At 38.1% G+C, this 23,510-nt stretch overlaps 1 protein-coding gene across 3 annotated transcripts; it reads left to right on the top strand.

The window, feature by feature from the left end:
* Positions 1 to 512: 512 nt before the first annotated feature.
* LOC121956398 (trafficking regulator of GLUT4 1) lies at positions 513 to 21,922 on the top strand. 3 transcript variants are annotated; one of them, XM_042504584.2, is made up of 5 exons: positions 513 to 845; positions 12,278 to 12,483; positions 13,006 to 13,295; positions 14,985 to 15,117; positions 17,100 to 21,922. In XM_042504584.2, the coding sequence occupies exons 2-5, from the start codon at positions 12,306 to 12,308 to the stop codon at positions 17,114 to 17,116; spliced, it is 618 nt and encodes a 205-aa protein (XP_042360518.1). In that variant the 5' UTR covers positions 513 to 845; positions 12,278 to 12,305; the 3' UTR covers positions 17,117 to 21,922. The 3 variants fall into 3 exon arrangements, with proteins under 3 accessions (XP_042360518.1, XP_042360517.1, XP_042360516.1); XM_042504583.2 differs by having other exon boundaries at positions 519 to 861; positions 12,213 to 12,483; XM_042504582.2 differs by having other exon boundaries at positions 564 to 845; positions 12,213 to 12,483.
* The last annotated feature ends 1,588 nt before the right edge of the window (positions 21,923 to 23,510 follow it).

Below are 23,510 nucleotides of genomic sequence, written 5' to 3'. Positions count from 1 at the left end.
TTCCACAATAACAAGAACAAAGAAAAAGAAAACAAGAAAAACAGGCTTTATTTAACAAAAAAAAAATCTATTTATCTATTTATTTAATATGTGATGTTCACACATAACCTGTATTTTTTCATATTTTTTAAATTTTTTTTCCTGTTTTTTTTCTTTTCATTTTATATCAGCCTTGTTAGTACTTTGTAATCTCTGCCTGTGATAAGTGTGACATTAATAAATCTTTATCACATCTTAAATAACCCTATAAAACAGGCAAAGTAAATGTGCAGATCTGAGTGTTTTAACTACACACACACACACACACACACACACACACACACACACACACACACACACACACACACACCCTTCACTAGGCTTTTATTTTGTTGGGTTGGACAGTAACTGCTTAGCTTCAGTGAGCTTCACACTGCTGGGAGATGGAGATGAAGAAATCCACTATAGTGCAAGTGCTGCGTCCTGCACACACACACACACGCACGCACGCACACACACACACACACACACACACACACACACACACACACACACACACACACACACACACACACACACATCTTAAAGCACCCCTCCCTTTCCTTTTACCTCTTGCAGTGGAACAGGCAGAAAGCTGCTGCAGCGCCATCCAACCATTCTGCATCACCAACAGTCATCATAACAGTAATCAATAACTGCAGGAACAGACTAAAGAGCTATTCCACCAGTTCTTTTTTTTTTTTAGAAAGATCTAACAGGGTGAAGCTTGATTTTTTCAGTGCTTCATCTCACACCACTGGATCTGTACCTCCTGCAGCAGAGACACAATGACCATCTGCCTGCAGCTTCCCATGGACTAGGACCAGGTAGGAGCTCACTGAGGTAACCTTTTTTTTTATCATTTCACATGTCTGGTGTGTAAAACATGTGCTGCTGCTACAGTAACTCAGGGGTGTGTCGGCTGGCTCTAGCTGCAGCACATTTCCATCTGGATCTTTCCCCTTTTTTTCTTGCCACTGATGGTGCTGCATTTGTATATGATGTCAGACATGCATCTTTAATTATGTATTAAATATGGTTGGAGTCATGTTGCTTTCAAGTCATTACATCCCAGTTTTCAAGCTTTGCTGCTTCACAAAATGGGAATTATTCTTATTAGATTTTTCTGCGTGCGCAGAAATAATGAATATATTTGTAGTTTAAACTTCTGGCTTCATTTTCTAGAAAAACACTGTGAGAAGATATAGCATCTCTTCTGTTAACATTCATGTCATGTCCTCCCTACATAAGAAAATAATGGAGTATATGACATAATAATCAGAAACTAATGATTTATTTTCATTGCCAAATACCTTGCTTTGTCTGAAACAATCAAATTAATTTTACAGAAATATTAAATGGAAAAAAAGCAGCTTTAACCAGCAGATAAACCTTATTTTTCTTCGAGAAATGACAAACAATATTGCGAAGGATTAATCTTTATTGATTGTCTCAACACTACATCCTCACCACCTGCTCAACGACAGAAATCAGGCTTTAAAATGGTGAAAATATGATGCTTGTTTGACTGGTTATTAAATGCCTCTGAAGATTATTTGACTATCAGTGAGGCGATAAAATAAGTGACTGTAGTTAAGTCACAGCTTACAGTAACATGGCTGCCTTCACAATCTCTGTGTGTGTGATGAGGACGATGAAGAGGAGGTGACAAAAACTCAGTGTGTCAGTCTGTGAGTCGGCAGGATGAAGAGCTGCACTTTGGGCACAAAACACAGACGCGAGATTCATTTAAAATTTAAAACTTTTGATCAGAACAATATGATCCATTAAACACTGATGGAATGCAACCAAGTACATTTACTCAAGTACTATACTTAAGTACAGTTTTGAGGCACTTGTACTTGAGTATTTTCTTTTCATACTTTTTCACTAGATGTATTTTGTAGCTTAAGTTACTTTACAAATGAAGATTTTGACCCACAAATGATATGAAAAGTTTCTTGAATATGATTTCTTTGTTAGGCGGTTATACAAGTACAGCTGAAAGGAGCAGTTAATTTCCATAAAACTTTAATTAATAGCCCAAGCTTTTATTTGCTTAAACCACTGAACTCAACAGACTTATATTTGGGACGGGCTCTTATATGAACTGAACAATCGAATTGTAGAGAATCTTACAAAGCTAACATTGTGTGTAGCATGTCTATATTGGCTAAAGTTTAAACATTTATATTTGTATGCGTTATCTAAACAGTATCTACGCATCTCCAGCAGGTAGCCCATGACCTGATTTTATACATCCAAAGAACGTCTATAAAAATGAACTGCGTGGTAACTGGACTTCTAATTGAGACAGGTCTTTATTTGCCAAAATAAGGACTGGGTATCTAATTGGGACTAACTTATATTTGAAGGTTTACGGTAATCAATGAGTTGATTGACAGAAAATTAATTGGAAACTAACTGTTGAAGTCATTTTTCATTTAAAAACATTTCATGGTTCCAGTTTCAGTAATATTAGAGATGATCTGCTTTTCATTTCAATAACTGCAATAATTGTAATGTATTAGTAATAATGTTGAGAGTTTAACTGTTGGTTGGACAAAGCAAACATTGTGAAGGTGTCACTTTGGGGCCCTGGTCATTGTGACAGCATTTTTCATTATTTTTACAAACCAAACAATCAATCAATCAATGAAGAAAATGATGAGCAGATTAATCAATAATGAAAATGATCATTAGTCAATAATTCAAAATGAGCTCCACCTGAACTAGCCACAACAATGAAATCCTGCTTTTACATTCATGCATAAATCATTCTAATGTGATGATATAAAATATATAGAGAGTTCTTTTACATTGTGGTACTAGTACTATCGCTGCAGTAAAGGATCTTAATATTTTCTTTACCACCACGTTAAGTAATTTCTTCTTCTCTCTCCAAAGAGACCTATAGATTAGAAAATGAAGCCGGACCCATAAACTAGTTGACACAGATTAAGCCTGCAGCCTTGATGTTTTGGTGGAGATGATCTAAAAAAAACAATTAGTTATATATTTATTTGTCATTCCAGTGAAATGCATCAGCTCCTTTAACATGTGCTCTGTAATTTAGTCCTTTTTTCGCGTCTTCTTAGTTTGTTGGTTCCTTCTTTAAAATTGTTCATGTTTCCAGATGGTTCTGGTAATCAGTTCTGGTTGTGGAATGATTTAACTGTCCACACATCCTGACCTCAACGGCTGCATGCTCACTTCTCCCGAACATAGGCAGGGCAGCATTGCAACCACCTCAGCATGCAGTAAAGTTGTAGCTGTGATCCACAGCAGGAACAGGACAGCACCTCACATTCCCAACGTCACAGCAGTTCCTATCCATCATAAAAAACATGCCTCCTCTCCCTCTCTGTCCCTCTGCTCTGTCAAATCCGCATATAGAAAAGGAGACTATTTATTGAGTGTCACCACCCACAGTTTAGCCAAATTTTAGTGAATCAAAGAATATTAAAATTCTAATGTCTCGCTGGAAATTGATGCGATACAAAAAAAGCCCAGTTTATTATCCAGCACGTGCTGAAAGTGATGCAAATAAAAAAGAGAATACAAAATGCTCATTATGTTGTTTGGATGGAACTTAAGATTTTAAGTAAATCCTCTCCATCTGTCGCAGCATCGACATCAGTGGTGTGGGAGGCATCTGAGATCTTACTGCACTCACTAATTGGACTTGCAGTACAACTTCTCTTATGACTTACAATGGAATTCATTTTGCATACCTTACTGCAGTTTGCACACATGCATGCATAATCGTGCTTAAAAAGGAATACTTTTTTACTCTGATATTAGAAGGATTTCTTTTTTTTTTGCACGAGTGTTTGTACAATGTGCTGTGCTGTCATATGCGGATGAATTAAGAGTGTGAAGACACCCACAGAAAAAGTTTCTGTTAGTTCTGGGTGTGAATGAAGTAATCAGAATGCTGCACCAGCATGCTGAATTGGAGACAAGAGATGCGGTGCACATTTCTGCTGCTGTATGCTGAAACCTGTAATGAAATACATATCAAAGTTAAACAGGTCAAACTAAACATGAATGATGGGATGTTATGCACTCCTGCGCTTTGAAAATTGATCTGTGCCGAACAGGTGGTCTGAGCAGGCTGAAAATCAGCCTCTGCAATATGTTTGTATAATTTTGCGTGTGTGAGCTTTATTTTATTGCAGGGAACTGTAGAGGTACCAAAGTGCTCTGCAGCTCTGCAGTCAGTTGCCTGCTTTATTCAGTCTCCAGGTTAAAATGAACTCATTTCAAGAAATGTACCTTTTTTCTTTCTTTGAGTCTCAATAAACAGAATAAAACTCTTTTTTTTTTAAAAAAAAATAAAGGCTCAGATCTCTAATGCACAGCTGCTACAGTGATGCAATTATCGAACAAAAATGTATAAAAAAGAAAATATGCAAGTCAAAAAGGGAATCCAAAACATATATGAACATTATTAAAACTGACAATTGAAAGGAATAAGGAAAAAAATAAATACAATACTCTGGTGTTATAGTCTTAAAACAAGTATATTACAACGGGTTGAAATTTTAAAAGTGTAATTCACTTTTAATTATGGACAAAAAATGATTTAATAACATAAATTCATCATTGTAATTATTTCAATAAGAAAGCGAACAGGTAATATTGTATGATAAAATAAAACATGCAATATTTGAAAAGAGACAACACAATCTTACAGAGATAATCATACTTTAATATAAAATTATTATTTACCAAACAAAAGTGACATTTTCTTATGTACTTTGCATAGTTGCATTGCCTTTTAGTTTCACATGATGCACAAATATCATTTTCATGGTTAAAAGTCCATATTTATAAGTCCATGTTTGTTAGATCTGTCCACCATCCCTCAAATGTGGGCTTTCTTGCTTTTTATACTTAGTTTGTGTGTCCACTACAACAAATCCTAATTGACTTTTTGTGTTGCTAGCATGTAATTCTAACACATTTCATAGTGCCTGCCACCATGAAAACTGCCGCTAAGGAAAATATAGACGGGTTCTACCTGTGCTGCATTTACAGACCAGCAAAAAAACCCATCCAAATATAGAAAAACAGACAGATACACTAGGATACACACACAAGAAAAAAAAGTGAAAAAAATTCAGAGTTCTTTTCCACCCCCATGTAAGCTACCGCCACACATAAATTCAAATTCAGTGGGAAACATGGCATTTTAAATATTTCTAGGAGACTGGGCTAGATGATCTGCAGCAAGAAACCAGCAGATTATCATAATAGATTAACTGATACATTACTGTTACAAATAGAAAGATAAACCACACAGTTAAAAGAAATCCACTTTTAAATGATTAAATAAGAAAACACTGGTAAAAGGACAGAAATATGTGCAGTTTCTATTTCATTATTTTGTATTTAAATAAAACAGCAAAATTATTTTTTAGGGTGGTTTTCACGCTTAATTGTCGTTTTACAGGTGCCATACCCGCACCTATTGTAAATAAGACATTTATAGAATCGTTTATAGTCATGTTTCCTGCTAAAGGTATCCCTTTAATTAATAATAACAATTTCCTTAGAAGCTTCCTGGAAAGGACTATAACTCTTTTTGGGTAGAAAAAAGGTTAGTCAGTATGTATACCAGGAAAGGAAAGAGTTTCTTGAAAGAATTATGAAGAAATTTATGACTGAAACAGTATGCACTTTGCCAAATGCTATTTATTCCAAGGAGAAAAAAAAGACTAAATAAGATTATAAATGTACACACTTTACCCCCAGAATAGCTTGCCATTTATTTCTTTTTTTTGCTAAGGGACACTAAAACTCTTTAAATGCAAACTAAATGTCTGCAGGTTTCTATTGAGATTTTCAGAATGACTGACCTGACTGTGGACGACATTGACCGGCCATTATCCAGTATTTAATAACAGATCTGTATCATGTCAATACATCAGCTTACTGATGGTCTAAACCATCAGCATGAAACAAACATTATCAGAGTGTGGAGTCATTATGCTGCTGCTGCATAGCTAAAAACAACACACTCTGATGGTTTTAATGGGTGTCTCTTCCTGCTAATTTTCCCCCCTGATTCCTGAGAGATGCAGCTGACGCTAATCCTGCCACTTACTGAGAAAAGAACTGAAAGCAACAGCAGGTTAATTGATGTGAGGTTTGGTTGTTTAGACCGTGACCCCATGTAAGGACCCCTTATTAAATACTTTTCACCTTTTCTTCACAGCTGAAGGTCAATACAGAGGAAAAAAAGAATAAAAAAAATGAGAAACTGCCCCAAACTTTAACTTTGTCAGCTGAAACTTTGAATAACTCCAAGTGGAGGAATAATTCAAATCCTTCACTGAAGTACTAATACCACACTATGAAAATACTAAATTTCAAAGTCCTGCATTCACATAAATAAATATACACAGTCATGGTGTCCAAAATGTTCTCGGGTAGTGGTAGTCGTCACATGTGGCCAATTTGTAGTGGACTCATGTGTCTACATATTATGTTTTAGGTATTTTTCTGCGTCTGCTGTTAACATTCTAGGATGCCCCCAGTGTGATGTCAATAAAAGCACATGCTGGCATGGATGGTTAGGATTAGGGGAAGGAGGCACATGGTAAGGTGTCACACATGCAGAAGAGAAACAAACACTGAACTCCCGCATGAAAGTCCTGGGTTCATTAGATCCATCCACTACCTAGCCAACCTGCCCGATAGGGACATTTTTGCTCTTTATATTATGTTGTTACCAGCAGCATTTCAACCTGATGCTGTCTGGTGGTGTATCATGCTGTTTGGCTGAATTCTTAACTAATGCTGCCAATCTGCCTATCATGGTGCAGAGCCAGGTGCCGTTTTCCCTTCCAGTGGCGTATCATAATACCACAAATTGTTCAGTGTGGCTTCATTCTCAACCCAGTCTCATTCCGAAGTTGTGACATAGTGACGGTCGGGCGGCGACCATCCACGTCAACCTATAACCTTAGGTTAGGTATCCCTGTCACGTCAAGCTTTGACGTTCTGAGTTTTAACAACCAATTTTTTTGTGCGGGAGTCTGGAATTTGTGTGTGTGTGTGTGCATGTGCATGTATTTTCCACACCTTACCATGTGCCCTTTTTGCCTAAACCTTACCATGCATGTCTTTGAAGCCTAATCCCAGCCATCATGACAGTCCAGACTGTTGTGTAAATTTAGGGACCGTGCAGCTTCGTCCAACCCCTCGTGCATTTGTTGAAATCACAGTAACAGGTTGCATCATCCCACCACGTGCATTGCTGTAGCACCATCCCGGCATGTCATAGTTTGACGTGGGAAGGATACCTAAAACGTCATGGGTTGACATGGAAGGTCACCTGACCGAACGTCACCATATGAGGAGTTTGGAGTTAGAATGCGTTGAGATTCTCAGCTGGCGCCACCTGGTGGTGTATCATAGTGTCGCAAAAGTTGGCTTTTGCCATTGGAATCCTAAACCAAAATCACAGCAAAAGTGGTGGTATTTGATGACTTTGGATTAAGAACAGGAAGTATACTGACACACAATGCAGTGTCTAGATAAGATGCACCAGGCCTTAAACTGTAGTGTAACCCCATCCACATCATTATTAGATGCTTGAAGTCACTGTTAAACATGGAGGTGTTTCCCAGGTTTCTGCAGAGGTCCTTTGCAGAGCAGCATCTTATTTGACAAGACTCTGCAGCTTAGAGCCCCTCAGGCTGCTGTAACAGAAGACACACGGATGAATATAAAGTGTACTTTTGAAACAAAAGACTGCATTTGTCAGCTGTTATGGAGCGTAGCAGCAGCACCGCAGTGTTTGGTCCTTGGGGGGGGGGGGAGTCATCGATTGAGTCCTGGCAAGTCTTTACAGTATTTGGTGTGTCGCTGCAGCAGCACAGATTTCTCCCAAATCGGCTCTTTAAGAAACTGTTTGTCCTGCAGGCTGTCGCTTACATTTAAATGATCAATGACTTACTGATCTGTTTAGAACAAACTGCTGACAGAGAAACATCTTATCAAACAGCGTATCACAATTATATTTAATGACGTCAAAAGGAACAAGATTTATGGGATGGGATGTAAAAAGTAGTGTGTGGAGGCTGCTGCAGGAAAACTAAAAGTCTTTTCAGCGGTGCATCATAACGGATCCAGAGATGCATTCGAAATATAAAAAATAGCTATATTGTTACATATAGAAAAAAAAAACACAAGTTTTTAATTAGGCTAAGTCTGCATTTAAATGATTATCTATGAGAAATACGTGTATGTATGTGCCAATAAATAATTCTATTTCATCACTCTGTCTTTAATGGAATCTGTCAAGGATTTAATACATTTTTTTAAAGTTCAGTTTACAGTTTACTTTACATGTTCCAAAGATTACTGAACATTTCTCTTGTACATTAACACATTAAGGGATTTTTTTACAGCGATGTTTCCGGTATTTTCTGGAAAGAACTATGTATATAGACAATGTTGTGAATTGGTGCACATATGAGGAAACTATTGAAGGGATTTCTCATTCATAATTAAAACAGTTGGAGATTGACATTGACTGAACACATTGATTGTTTTCTTCAAAAAAGAGATTGCAAAGCAGTGGTTTTATGACTACAAACAACACCATAACAATGTTTGTTAAGGTTTTCTGTCAAGACAACAGTCCAAATATCCAATGATTCAAAATAAATTAAAAATATTTTTAAATGATTTATTAAATTATTAATAGGAAAAGCAGAAAATCTTCACATTGTGAAGCTGGAAACTTTAAATATTTTGATATTAAACAGTAAAACAGTCTCTATTAATTTTCTGTCAAGGCACTAACTGATAAATTGTCTAATTGTTTCAGCTATACTGGTATGAAATGTTAAGAACTTTAACTTATAACAAAAAATTATATTTAATAATGTTTTGTGTGCAAAAAGTAAAGTAAAAAAAACTGTCAGATACTGTTGTGTGTAAAAATTACAATATATCCCCTGTAGAAGTAGAAATTGGCATGAAAAGTAAGCTCATATACATCAAATTTGTACTCAAGTAAATATACTTGACTATAATTATTGTGTTTGTTCATACAACAGTTTCGCTGTTACAGGACTGTTAATATCTGCAGTGGATTAATTGTTAATTAGTTTAATGGTGTTTCTGGTTCAAAGAGGCGTTGAGGGATATATTTGTCCATCAGTGACTGTCCAGTGGGACTTAAAGCAAACACAGACTGAGCTCACTTCCACCTACACAAGAGAGCAGGAGCCAGAAACCTCAGAATCTGTTGAGTCACTGAAATAAATCAACAACCTTATCAGCCCACACAGATAAGTCTGTAATATATATATTATATAAATATAATAAGGATGGATCTGTATTATATTTAGATTTTATGCTCAGGGGAACAACAACTTTCTTTTTCTTCTTTCTTTGGTCTGTAACTTCTGATATTTATCAAATAACAACTTCATTCCTGATTAAACAGTCTCACAACAAAGCCCATTTAGTATCTGCTCTGGAGCTTTCAGACTTTTCACATGATCCTCCTCAACAGATGGAGTTTATTGGAATTAGATGTCCACAGTTGATGACGGAAGGACAGGACTGGACAGGACAGGACAGGACAGGACCTATGGCACGTTGTGTTCTCAGAGTCAATGTAAAGTACGAATGAAAATGTACTGAGTTTGTCACACCACAGCCAAATTTGAATGACTAAAAACATTGCCAAGAATACAAAATAAGCTAAATGATGGAAAAATAACCAGTTTTCTTTGCTGTGAGATGCTACATGCATTACTGCAATGTGAAATCAAAATTGACCAGGTTGAATTTAGACAGAGTAACAAACACAAACCTTAGTTTGGACTTTCCTGTATCAAAAGGCCCATAAACTTTTGTTAAGGTTTACAAAAAAAAGTGGTTTGGTCCAGCCTGTTCTGTCTCCCAACTTGTCAAATACCGGTGCTTTGTCCATGGAACTTGCTGTCAGACACCAATTCGCAAAGGCACCCTTCACAGCAGCATGATACACACTGGGTGGCAGCAGTGTGTGACACTGTCAGCAACCCCCATAGTACGAAATGCAAAAAAGTCCAAATTTGAGATGGGGGTTAAAAGGAGAGGTGGATAGGTCAAACAAACTACGGACTTTCACCCGGGAGCAATCAATTTATTTAGATAACAACATAGTTGGCTAGTCTGTGTAGCATAGCATATATCACATGATATGATGACATAACTTTAGTAACAACTGCACTTACTTTAAGCCAAACCAAGTTTTTCCAAACCTACAGTAAACACATGCTTTTGCAGCCTAAACATATAGAGGTAACGCTAAAATGAATTTTGGTTTATTTTGAAAGACTGTATGAATGTAATAAGCATTTCCTATGAAAGTGTAGGTGTATTTTTGCAAGGAAACACTGCGTGTAATTAGTGGCGATAATTGACATTTTCTGAACTTGCTTTATGCTGCTGTTTTTCATTAAAAGTCATGCTTCAGTTTCAGAGATGTTAAGTCGCTGAATACATTTTCTCATAGACAATATTTAGATAGTTGTTCTTTCCGCATTGCCGGCAGTAAGTCGGTCTCGTTTCCAGTGAGGGTTGGACTCCACCAGGGCAGCCCTTTGTCACCGATTCTGTTCATAATTTTTATGGTCACAATTTCTAGGCGCAGCCAGGGTGTTGAGGGGGTCCGATTTGGTGACCTCAGGATTGGGTACCTGCTTTTTGCAGATGATGTGGTCCTGTTGATTTCATCAGGCCGTGGCCTCCAGCTCTCACTGGATTGGTTTGCAGTCATGTGTGAAGCGGCCAGGATGAAAACCAGTGCTTCCAAATCTGAGGACATGGTTCTCAACCGGAAAAGGGTGGAGTGCCCTCTTCAGGTCGGGGATGAGATCCTGCCCCAAGTGGAGGAGTTTAAGTACCTCGGGGTCTTGTTCACGAGTGAGGGAAGGATGGAGCGGGAGATTGACCGGCGGATCGGTGCAGTGTCTGCAGTAATGTGGACTCTGCACCGATCTGTCGTGGTGAAGAGGGAGCTGAACCGAAAGGCAAAGTTCTCGATTTACTGGTCGATCTTCGCTCCTATCCTCACCTATGGTCACAAGCTTTGGGTAGAGACCGAAAGAACAAGATTGCGGGTACAAGCGCCTGAAATGAGCTTCCTCCGTAGGGTGGCTGGGCTCTCCCTTAGAGATAGGGTGAGAAGCTCGGTCATCCGGGAGGAGCTCGGAGTAGGGCTGCTGCTCCTCCGCGTTGAGAAGAGCCAGATGAGGTGGCTCGGGCATCTAATTAGGAGGCCTCCAGGACGCCTCCCTGGTGAGGTGTTCAGGGCACATCCCACCCATAGGAGGCCTCGGGGAAGACCCAGGACACGCTGGAGAGACTATGTCTCACAGCTGGCCTGGGAACACCTCGGGATCCCCCGGGTAGAGCTGGACGAAGTGGCTGGGGAGAGGGAAGTAGAGGCTTCCCTGCTTAGGCTGCTGTACCCGTGACCCAACCCCGGATAAGCGGAAGAAAATGGATGGATGGATGGGTTCTTTCCAATTTGATTCTATTTACTATTTTTCCTTGTTATCAGAAACATTATATTCTTGAATCCACAAAATGCTTGACCATACAAGATGATTATGAACTCCTTGCTCTGCTTGTGCTTAGTGACTGCCTATTTTGTGTCCATCTTTTACAAAGCTTTGGCAATCTTTAAGCATTTCACCATATAATAAAAACTGCATGTGTAAGTTTCTTTCAAAAATGATTGAATGGGTCATATTTCATGAGCTGGCCATCTCGTTCTCCTTCTGTGGTCCATCACCAACACGCTCACCTCACCTTCTTCATGGTGGCCCAAGTTTAGACTTTATTTTGTTAGATATCAAAAAACCAACAAATATTGAGATTAATAATGACAAACCTCAACTGCAAAATAGTAAATAAATATAATAATAGAAATACTGACTCAGAAACCTAGTAGTCCAGTCAAAATGTCTCTATTTCAGTTAAAGCTGCATCAGTTAATTTTTGGCTCTGTGTTTTTTAGTGATGCGCCATTGCCTTTCCATCTGTGTTTGTGACACTGAAAGATGGGTGTTTTTTTGGTGACATCTGCAATCTTTTCCCAAACAGAACCAACTTGTTTTGTTGTCTTAACTTAACCACCACTCCCTTCTTGTTGCTGACTTCTTGATCTATTTCAGACCGCACCCTGCCCTCAGCTGTTCTTAAACTCTTATCTGCGTTTTAACCAACTCATGGCCACCAGTCCCAGCGCCGCCCAGCCAACCAGTGTCATGGAGGAGTCCCAGCAGCCCGATCAGCCAGTCAGCATGCAGCAGGACGGAGAGGCCGTGACCTCTCAACCGACCAGTGCAGAGCATCAAGCCCCGCCCCTGACGTCACATGCCCCTGAGGTCAAACAAACGGAGGACATGGAGCATTTGACAGTAATAACTGAGAACACGGAGGCCAGTAAGTACACGTGTCCTGCACTTCTGCATGGATACCATGCAAGGATTTTAGTTTTTTTACTCAGACACATCTAGTTTTTCTTCTTCTTCCTCAAAACATTAGGCCAAAGAACTAAACAGTGGTGCAAAATAACAAGATACACTATTTATGTACTGTATATTATCAAAGTAGCATTTTACTGCTAATCTTGTGTATGTTTTGATGTGTGACTGTTGATTCACAGTGGGATCACTAGTACTTGCTGCATCTTTGAGTCGAATGAAGGGATTTTAACGTAGTTAAAATTAAATCTTTGGAATCTATTATTTATTAAATGGTAAGCTTTTTCAGTCTATTTTTAAAAATCTTATGAAAAGACCAGAGCCAGCATTTTCTTTGTCCACCTTTCAGTACTGCTTCTGTCTGTGGCTTTCAGCTCCAAACCCATTGGTTCCTACTGTGACATGTAAATCTCTAGAAACACAAATATGTAGTTCAGTTTTCTTCTTACTCATTCCTCTCTGCTAATGTCTTCTCTTAAAGGTAATGGCATTGCTCCTGTCATGGTGGACACATCTCCCACAGTGTCCTCTGTGTCGCCCAAACTTCATGCTAAGCCTGGTGGCCATGCTAATGGCCGGCCTGGTTTGGGCAGCCGGTCCGGCTCGTTGGCGGCGGGCTCTCCCAGGCCCTCGCTCACCCGCCAGCCCAGTGCCATCACAGAGGCCACTGTGGATGGATCCAAGCCGAGGGACTACCTGATCCTGGCCATCCTGTCCTGCTTCTGTCCGCTGTGGCCAATCAACATTGTAGCCCTTACTTTCTCTGTGATGGTACGACTTCAGACATTCTTTTTTGTTTAGAAATGAAACCCAAATACTAATGAATGAATTAATCTGTAGCATATCATCATTTTTAATAAGGTGTTGATAAAACAAAAAGAGTTACTGCTACTACTGCCACTACTGCTGTGAATAAAAGTACAGACACAAACATATAAGGAATCTAAAATGTTTCTGTTTAAATTAAAACTGCTCCAATCAATTTTGGGCATTAGAGGGCAGAAAAATTCCAAAACGAGTTGCTAGACACACTGCTACTCTATCAGGTTATATTCAGTGATATTATCAGGTTGTATTCAGTGTTGCCAACTTGGCAACTTTCTTGGTTGATTTAGGCCATGTTTAAATGAGAACAGCCCTACTAAAAACAGTCTCCTTTTTGGCAAAAACAACCAAAAATGTTATAGTATGCATGCCAGGCCAATAACTTTGTAATAACACACCATAGCAGAACACCCAGGCCTTTGCATACAAAGGTGTTTTTCTACAGAGCGCTGAATATAAACTAAGAAGAAGACAATAAACGCACAGTAGTGGTGCAACAAATCTACACTTTGCTGGAAGAGCGTTAAAAAACTCAGTTGAATCTGCAGCACAAACACGGCTCTGGAGTCCACCATTGTTTTTATTGTTGTCCTCCTACTCACGCATGGCTGTTCGTCTAAAACAAAATGCTCAAGGGCAAAGTGCAGCCATGATGTCAGTGTTCTCACAGGATCTGTGTATTGCCAGTTTACACAGCGACAGAAGGAGTAGCAAGAATAGTTGTTGTGTAAACAGCCACACATTTAGCAACTTATTCAGACTACTAATGAAAAAGAAGTAAAAAATAAAATAAAATAAATCATATTGTCATTCATTCCTATGCCTGCTGCTCAAAGTAATCACCGTCCACGGCTCGTCTGCCAACAGTCCGGTCTCTTCTGCCATTTTCAGGCAAGCAGTATTTTCCTTGCTGCAACAGACTCAACAACTAAGCTTTATGCAAATAAATTTGCTATGATGTAATTGATATGCAAATGAATGTAACACATCATCTGGTGACATTTAGTGACTTTTGGAGCTGGTGCTAGCTACTTCCATTGGAAAAGAGATGGCAACACTGGTTGTGTGGGGAGATAGACTAAAGAGTGTCCCAGGAATGAGTCCCTAAAACATGGAGATGAGTTGGAATTTCAGCTCTCTTGGTTCCCTTATCTCGAAGTTAATTGGGTTTAATAGCCTAACATTAGCTTTATAATCCTGGCGTCTGCATCTGGGCTTCAAAAATCCTAAAAGAGGTGTTCATTTCTAATGCTGAATAAAATCTGTAGTATCATAAACATTTGTTTACCACAAAGCTTCTTTTCTGCAGTAATCCAAAATCCAATGGAAAAATCCCAGTGGTGTTTTGATGTGGGAACTAGAGTAACTTCAGTGTCAGTGTAAAGAAAAATGTCATCCCTGGGCCACTTTATGTAATATAGCTCTAGGTAGTTGCCAGGCAACCAGCGGAGGAAGTTACTGTTTGCAGCCAAGAAATAGTCCCGTGTGCGAATGACATTCTGTCACAACTCACTTATTTTTTTCAACAAAACCTAATGTTCCTGAGGTAAGCTATTCTACATATACAAACATTGTTTTACAGGTTAGTTGAGTTTTAATTTTGATCACATTTTATTTATTGTTTTTGCTGTTCAGTCCCGAAACAGTCTGCAGCAGGGCAACCTGGATGGAGCTCGCCGTTTGGGCCGTAATGCCATGGTTCTGTCCATCGTCTCCATCTTAGGAGGAATAGCCATCATCGCTGCAGCCATCGCCCTTAACTGGGGATGTAAGTATCATCTGGACTTTTAACTCCTTCGGACTGGATTTTCCCTAAGATCTTTGAAGACCCCAAGATTCATATTTTATATCAGCATGTCTCAGCTCTTTGAGCTACATGATGTTGAAACAGTAAAAGATTTAAACCCATGACAAATATTGATTTCGTTTGATTAATTTTTGACATTTCTTCCCCAAAATTCAGCTTGATAGATTGAGCTGAACTTAGTATTGATTTTGGCTGCCAGTGCACTAAAATGGCTCCAGTGACTTTAGACTCCTTTTAAAAGTGAATCTGTCACAATGAGCCGTCTCTTACTTATTCCATCAATGGTGTCTGAAAGAACACAATGACTTTTTACTGAATATGAACACATACTTTAATAGATTTAGGCTTTGCAAAGAGGGGATTTCCTGTTTTAGTTAGAATACATCTGAACTCACGATTTGTCAAAGGAGACAGGATAATATATGCTTCAGATTCATCCTTAATAGAAGTCCTAACTGAGATTTCTGCAAATTATATGTCTAGAAAAATTACAATAATTAAGGATGTATAAATAATGTGCCTCTGCCTACCAGTTAAGGTGAACATTCAGTTTACATCCATGTCTGTGAAAACATGGATGCTTTACATGCATCTTTAGAGCATCTATACAGTCAAGGTTAAAGAGTCAAGATCTGTGTTCTTGTGGTATCTTGAGCTGGAGGTGTGGACTAGATGGCTGGCAGGCAAACAAACAAAAAGGCAGGCAAAAAATGGAAAAGATCATAAAAAAGCTGGACTTTGCTTGCAACAAACCTCTCTTGCAGGTTGCTGGCTGATTGCAGGCAGGTGTGTTGATTGATGATTGCCACCAGGTGTGTAGAGTAAAGGAGTGCAGACAAGGAGTGGGAGGAGAAAAAAGGAGAGACAAAATTGAAACACAACAGACAAACCCAAACAAACCAAGTAACTGGGACAAATAAACAAAAATCACACTCATATAGACACACATGGAGTCACAGAGGACCATTTGTGACAGTGTCACCAATTCAGTATCTCACTAAATGTCTTCACTTCTGTTCCTGAGTTAGGATGTTAAGTTATGGCCAGAAAAGCAGTTTTTCAGAACATTATGATTTTACAGTGAAATTAACTTTTGACCTTATGCATATGAAATGTCTAAAATGAATGACTTTTATATGTATGTATATAAAGAGAGACAGAGAGAGACATATTATGAGTTATGACCAAAAACATGTTTTGTGAGGTCACAGTTACCTTGACCTTTGATCCTCTACCACCTAATTCAAATCAGTGTGTTGAGTCCAAGCGGAGTTTGTGCCAAATCTGAAGAAATTCCCTGAAGGTGTTCTTGAGATATTGTGTTGATGAGAATGCAATGGATAGGTAAAAGTGACTCTGACATCTGACCACCAAAATCAAATTAGTTTTTGTTGACCTAAAGTGGACGTTTCTCCCAAATTTGAAGAAATTCGCTGAAGGTGTTTTTGAGGCATCATGTTCATGCAAATAAGATGGGTTCAAGGTCACACTGACCTTGACCACTGACCACTAAAAATCTAACCAGTTCATTGTTGTGTCCAAATGGACGTTTGTGCCAAATTTGAAGAAATTCCGTTTTCATGAGAATAAGACAGTCCCAAAAAATGCCTCTAGCCCTGGCTATTGTCGCTGTGGAACGACAAAATTCTGGAATGTGGGTCTACTTTTTTTTACTTACTTTGTCCCACGTTCTGTTGCCAAGGTCAAGAAAGGACATCTAATGGCCGAAAAGGCCGAAAATGTGGGATTATGTTGCTCTGACCCACATTTGAAAATGCTATTTGAATCTAGAGAACCAGCAGAATGTATCTCAGATGTTCTCTTTGTCACATAAAGCAGCTCAAAACACATTTAGTTACATTCCACCATTGCATAGCTCTTTAGAATATGTCATCCAAGACGTAAAAGCACTTAACATATTTATGTCTTCTTTCTCTCTACAGTGATATTAAAACCCTGATTAAAATAATCTGGAACAGCGACACCGACTTCACAACCAACACGACACCGTTCTTTCTCCGACTTCCTGAAGCACTATTGTTCTCAAGCGCCTGCACCGGATGAAAAACAAAAATCTGTTCCTGTTCTTTGCTGTTGTTTCTTGCTGCACGACGAGCATGGTCCGCCTGACGCTCTACCTCGGACACAACCAACACTCCCCGACACGACGTCCAATTTTGGATTTTGATTATTAGGAGAAAAGAATGGATCACACAGTGTTCATTTCATTCTGTGGTAACAGCTTATCTCCTCGTCAGACCACATTCTCCCATCGATGAACAAGGGTTGTCATGGAAATGCACATCTGTCTTGATGGAAATGGGATTATTGCGACCTTGAAATGAGTCTCTATGCGACTGGTTCAGTGATGGTGCAAACTTTGCACTTTTTGATGCCAAATAATTCGAGACTTGGTGTTTAGCTGAACTGAAAGTGGGAAATGTTGCTGCTGATATCAACATGAACATGTGGGCAAACTGTCTTTGTACTATGAAAGTGACTTATGTTTCATCAACCAGCTGCTCTTTGTGGGTGTCTTTGGTGAACAAACACGAAGATGGACATGCTGCTGCTGCATGGCGATCATAGCTCAAGTCCTGATGTCACATCCTGTCTGTTCCACCAGCTTCTGTAACTTATTTTGCATTTCTCTCTGACAAATGAAGCCTGAAGCTTACTTTTCATACTCTCGGACAGTTTGCGAGCTGTAACCATCTCTAGCCCGCAAACATCTTGGGTTTATAGAAAATGGTCATAAAAGGCTGCTCAAATAACACTGATATTGAATTAATGACATTAGCGTGAGAAAGACTCAGTTCCAAGATTCTTAATCTTAGAATTGTTACAAATGTTAATGGGATTTTGAATGGGGTTTCTCCACAGCTCTCTACATATAGCTCTTCAGTCTGTCAGGCTGGATTGTCATCACTCCTCTCTCGACTATCATTACATTAGATGAAGACTATAGAAATGAAGCTCAGCTGTGGTTGTTGGGATGTCAAAGTCCGGCTCATGGCCTTGTAAATGCGTCTTTCTGGTTTAAATATATTTAATTATTCTCTGTGACCACAGTAGGCGCAGCATTTCCCATTTAATGGATGTAAAGTGACGGGTAGTTAGTATCTGAGGTCTTCCATCATAAGCTGCAGAAAATCCAGCGTATTTTCATAATATACTTATATGAAGTTTACTTATGGCACTTTTACAGTATGAACACACTACAACACCAGCCGTAGTAGGTTTAATATCCATCATTATTATTATAAATACTTACTATCAATCTGAAAAAACAAACAAAAAAAAACACATATATGAAGCCCTGTTCTGTGATGAGGCAACACAGTTTTTGTGCTTTATTTTGGAATTTGGTCAATTAAACCTTTGAAACTGGGGTAAATTGCCTTGATTTCTCTCAAAAACATGGGAAAAAGACAATGAGCAAAGAAGTTAGAAATGACCCAAAATTACTAACAAATGTATGTAAAACATATAAGGAAATAACCTGAAAAATGGTTAAAAAAAAAGTAAACAAAACAAGCAAACAAGGAAATGATATGGAAAAAGTACTTTTTTTGTAACATAATTTAAATATGTAATTATGAGAATTATAAATATAGTTGTTCCCTAGTTATTTTTTTTCTTTTTCTCAAGACATTTTTCCCCTTGACTTTCTTTCATTTCTTACCAAATTGCTCATTGCATTTTTTTCATGTTTCTAAAAGAAATCCCTTAAATTTGCTCAAGGTTTAAAAACATGTAAAAGGCGTCTGAAGGCAGCACAAGAAAAGTGACGTCGCTCCAGATATCAGAGGGTTAACAAGCCTAAAAATCTGTACTTTTGTTCTTGTTAAAGTAACCTTGTGGGCCGTAAACACCTTCTGGGACATTATTTAGTTATACAAACACACTGGAAGACACTACATTTGAGTGGTAGGGCATCTGGCTGATTAACAGCTTGATTTTTTTTACACTGAAAAGCTGTCATAAAGCTTGTCTCGTCCTTGTCTAGTCAGCGTTTCTCAACTTTCAGAGCCGTGCCAAACACCAGGGTGTGAGCCAACCTGCATAAGAACAGCTTTCTCTTTTTGTTTCATTATGTGTGCGAACAGACGCTTTGTGGACAGATTGTTTCGGGAGTACTTTTGAGGAAATAAGCTGTTGTTATAGAACTAAAATCATGTCTTATAACCTGTGCATGTTTACAGTATTTATTACAGATTGCTTTTCCATAAGATGGTAGCCTCATTTAGCAGGAGAGCTAACTGAGTAGCACTTTGTAAATAAATCATATGAGGAATTGTAAAATGTTCGCCCAGAAAAGACAGCCCCCCTTTTTATCTCTTCGTCATAACTGATACAACAAATAACTCGCTGCCAAAAAATGCACAAGAGTGTTTTTGTAGAGGACGTCAGTGCTGTGAAGACTAAAATCTGCTTGAAGGGTCAAAGCAGTGACACATTTACACCAATGAAACAGTGTGTGGAGGTGAGGTCAGGCGAGGTCAGGCTTAGAGGTGGAGATGGAAGTACCGCTCTTGGCACCACTCTGCCTCAGCCCACTCCTTTACTGTATGTAGCATGCCTGTTTACTTATCACATTATGCAAAACAATGGTCCCGGCTCGATGTCAGTATGAATGCTAGCTTCCCTCAGTTCTGCTGTGGTTGTGATACTCATACACAGTTTTGTATGGACTTTGCTTGCGCTACCTCTCAGAGTTGCCTACAGTGTTTTATCAACTGCGCCTCACATTGTTCCACTTTGATGATTTTAACTGACTGTTCAATCTCTCGTGCTATTGTTTGTAGTTTTCTCTATCGAAGATTTGCACTCACTGAAATTACAATTATGATATTAATGTGCAGGGCTTGAATTGTCCACAAATCTATAGAGATATCTCTAATTTTACTGGCAGAACTTCTGTAAATAGACAAAACTATACATACAAAGAAATGATTGGTTCTGAGGAAGATTTTTGGTATTTAGTAAAGTTTTATCTTCAATAATTTAACATTAAAAACATTATTATTAAATTTAAGTACAAAATTGGGCTCTTGCTGTTCATGTGGCACCCAAACTACCATTTGGAATTGGAAAAACAATAAATATTAAATCTGTAGAGATCTGTTCAGTAATAGTTCCCTACAAGCCCACACTTAAAGAACACAACAATCACAAAATAAAAAACTTAAAAAAATACTCACACAATTATCATATGATATTCCACAAAAATGAATTAGCGGCCCATGAATGATGTTGCGTCTGTAACATGAAGTTAGTTAATTTTACGTTACGGAGGCTAGGTTTAGGAAAAGAACACCGGTCTCTTTGGAAAAGTCCCCCTGTGTTTTGTGACCCATCCACTGCCCCAACCTGCCTCCAAACCAGAACGCTCGCTTTATTCCTGTAAGCATGTTGCTTACAAGATTGCACCCTTCTAAAAACGCTTTAGTTATACTTGGGTTAGTTCATGGGATGTACAAATTTTGGTGCATTATTTTTCATAGGAAAATGTACATACAGTGCATGAGAACAACCTGAATAAAACATGTCATGGAGAGAATAAAAACACATTTGTGGGCATGAATACATGAAATGCCACATAGATTTTATGCAATTTTAACCTGACTTGGGACAGAAATTTGTCAGTATACTTTTGAATTTTGCTCGTTAAACACTGCTACAAGTTTTATTATTATTATATTATATATTATTATTTACAAATTATTAATTAGCAACTTTAGCTGCCAGTATCCTACTATTACTTTACATTGTTATTACTGTCATTTACTAAATTTATTAGAGTATTCTACAGTAGAATGTGAGATTTACAGTGTAATTTGTTACTGCAGTACTGTTGAATTTGGTTGCGTTTTACAGCAATTTGTTATAGGGTAAATTATCTTGACCCCCCCTTAAACATGTAAAAATTTTTGCTGATACATTTTGTTAAAAGCTCATAATTTGCTTCATTCTTGCAAGAGTTTAACAAATCGTGTGCACTAAATTGATTTATTTTTAAATCAGCAAGGCACCTTTGAGCCTCCATAAATTAAGAGGCAAAATTAAAACATGACAATTGTGAAAAATTAGATGCATTTAATAGACATATAACAGTCCAAAAAGACTCAAGAAAAGTCCAGAATGAGCCTTAAAGTATATAGTATACCTGCAGATATAACATAATAGAGAAGCTTGTGGAAATGCTGAAAATCTTCTGCAGAACTTCTCATTTCAAAAACACAGTTTACACTGCATCCTGATGTTTTATAAATGTTCGTAACACTTCTGTTTCCTGTCGTCTTATCCGATTTCTTCACTCCTGTTTATCATTTTCATTTGTTTTGTAAATGCTGTTTTGACACCTGATTAACTAATCTTTGTATTTTTATAATTCTATTCCCATTCTCTGGATCTCTCCTTTTCTATTTACATGATAATCGACTGTTTGTAACGCTCAGTATAACCTGCTTCCTGCTTGCTTTTTTTAAAGGTGGGGAGGGGGGTGGGGTGGGTGGGGACTGGACACTGTAAGCATGAGTAGACCGTCGGCCAAATTCATTATGTCCTTCTCTTCATATTGATTGCTATCTCCTGACACCGGACTCTTTTTGTGCCTGTGCATGCCTTAAATTGACTGCTCTATGAAGCATACAGAATGAGTATGGGTGTACACAAATACATTTATCAACGACATTGTTGATCTTGACTACTGATGTTGAGTATTTGATCATGTTTGAAGGGAATAAATCCCAGTTAAATATGACCTCCTCCCAGTGTGTGGACTCATGAATCAATCTGAAGGTAAATAGGTCCATACTTATGTGACATGTATGACATTGGAAGTGCTCCAGGGGAGATTACATTTGTGTGTTGGTGCAATAACAGGCATCGCTTTAGCTGATCCAACAGCCGACTATAAATCACAACTCTGGATAGAAACCTCAAGGAAACCAATCATTACTTTCACTCACAGTGCTGTAAAATGTATTATGGGAAGGATGTTGAAATAAGCAGAAGTACTAACACCACACAGCAAAAATACCTCATTATGAGTAAAATTGTGTTTAAAAACCTTACCAGAGTAAAAGATTGTATTGTATTATATGCAATATTTACAGTACTTATATTACTTAAAGTATTCATTACGCAATGAAAGGTTCTCTGTCAGTGTTTTACTATTGTACTGTCCTGTGAAAACCATGTATCTCTAAAAAATCAACTTTTCATGGACAATAACAATTAAAAAGTAGCTAGCTGCCAGTTGGTCTTCCATTTACTTACAAGCATCCCCAAGGCAAACCTCAAGGAAAATCAAGACATAGGTATAGCCATGCTAGATGCATTTCAATTGATCCACCTCTTTGGTCCAGACTGAAATATGTCAACAGTAATTAGATGGACTGCTGTTAAATTTGTTTCAGATGATCATGTTCCCCAGAGGATGAATTCTACTGACTTTAGTGATACCCTGAATTTTCCTCTAGTGCCACCAGGAGGTTTACATCTTTGGCTTTTAGTAAAAAATCTCAACAACAATTGGATGGACTGTGATAAGATGTGGTTTAGACATTCTGATGGACTGTAATAACTTTGGTGATCCTCTGTCTTTTCATCTACTGCCATCATCAGGCTGACATTTTAATATGCCTAATAGGCTGTCTTTATGAGTCCAAAAACTCGAAAACAAGTTAGCATTTTAGCATGGTTTCCTTGTCTCAAAGTTAATGGTATAGTTAACAGAAGGTCAATGTCATTATGCCGAACACTTTACAGCCTTGTGGTAGGAATGTTAAGCTGAAGTCACGCAACTGCTGTGAAGTTCATTTATAGCCTGATATTATCTTTTTACTTCTAGCTACTGCATTTAAGCTTCAAAAGTCCTTAAAGTGGTAATCATTTGTGAACAAAACTTAAAAGTATCATAAACTTATGTTCACCACAGAGCTTATTTTCTACAATAATTCAGAATCCAGAGAAAAAATTCTCTTGTGTTAGTCCAACAACAACTACACTTTTAGAGATGTTAGTCCTACTGAAATCATACTAAGTTGAGTTTCTCAAAGTCAGACAAACACACCTAAATATGACAGTCGGGGGTCAATTCACTTAGGTCAAGAAAGTCAAGAAATCTTTATTGTCCCCCAAGGAGACAAATTCTTGTGCGGCCAGTAGAAGTGCATTAATGCATACAATACATGACATAAAAACAATCCATTTAATTTCACATTGAATCATTTAAAAAGAGCATCCAATGTGTTTTTTAGGCTTGTTCTTTGCATACCACACTTTTTTTTATATATTTAATCCAATTTCTTTAAAAATATTTTTGGTCTGCAGGTCCATCACTTTAT

The sequence above is a fragment of the Plectropomus leopardus genome, chromosome 18 (assembly GCF_026936395.1).
Source record: "Plectropomus leopardus strain MGB_pleo_1.0 chromosome 18, ASM2693639v1, whole genome shotgun sequence".
NCBI classification, from domain to species: Eukaryota; Metazoa; Chordata; class Actinopteri; order Perciformes; family Serranidae; genus Plectropomus; species Plectropomus leopardus.
This window is presented reverse-complemented; position numbering and strand designations above follow the sequence as displayed.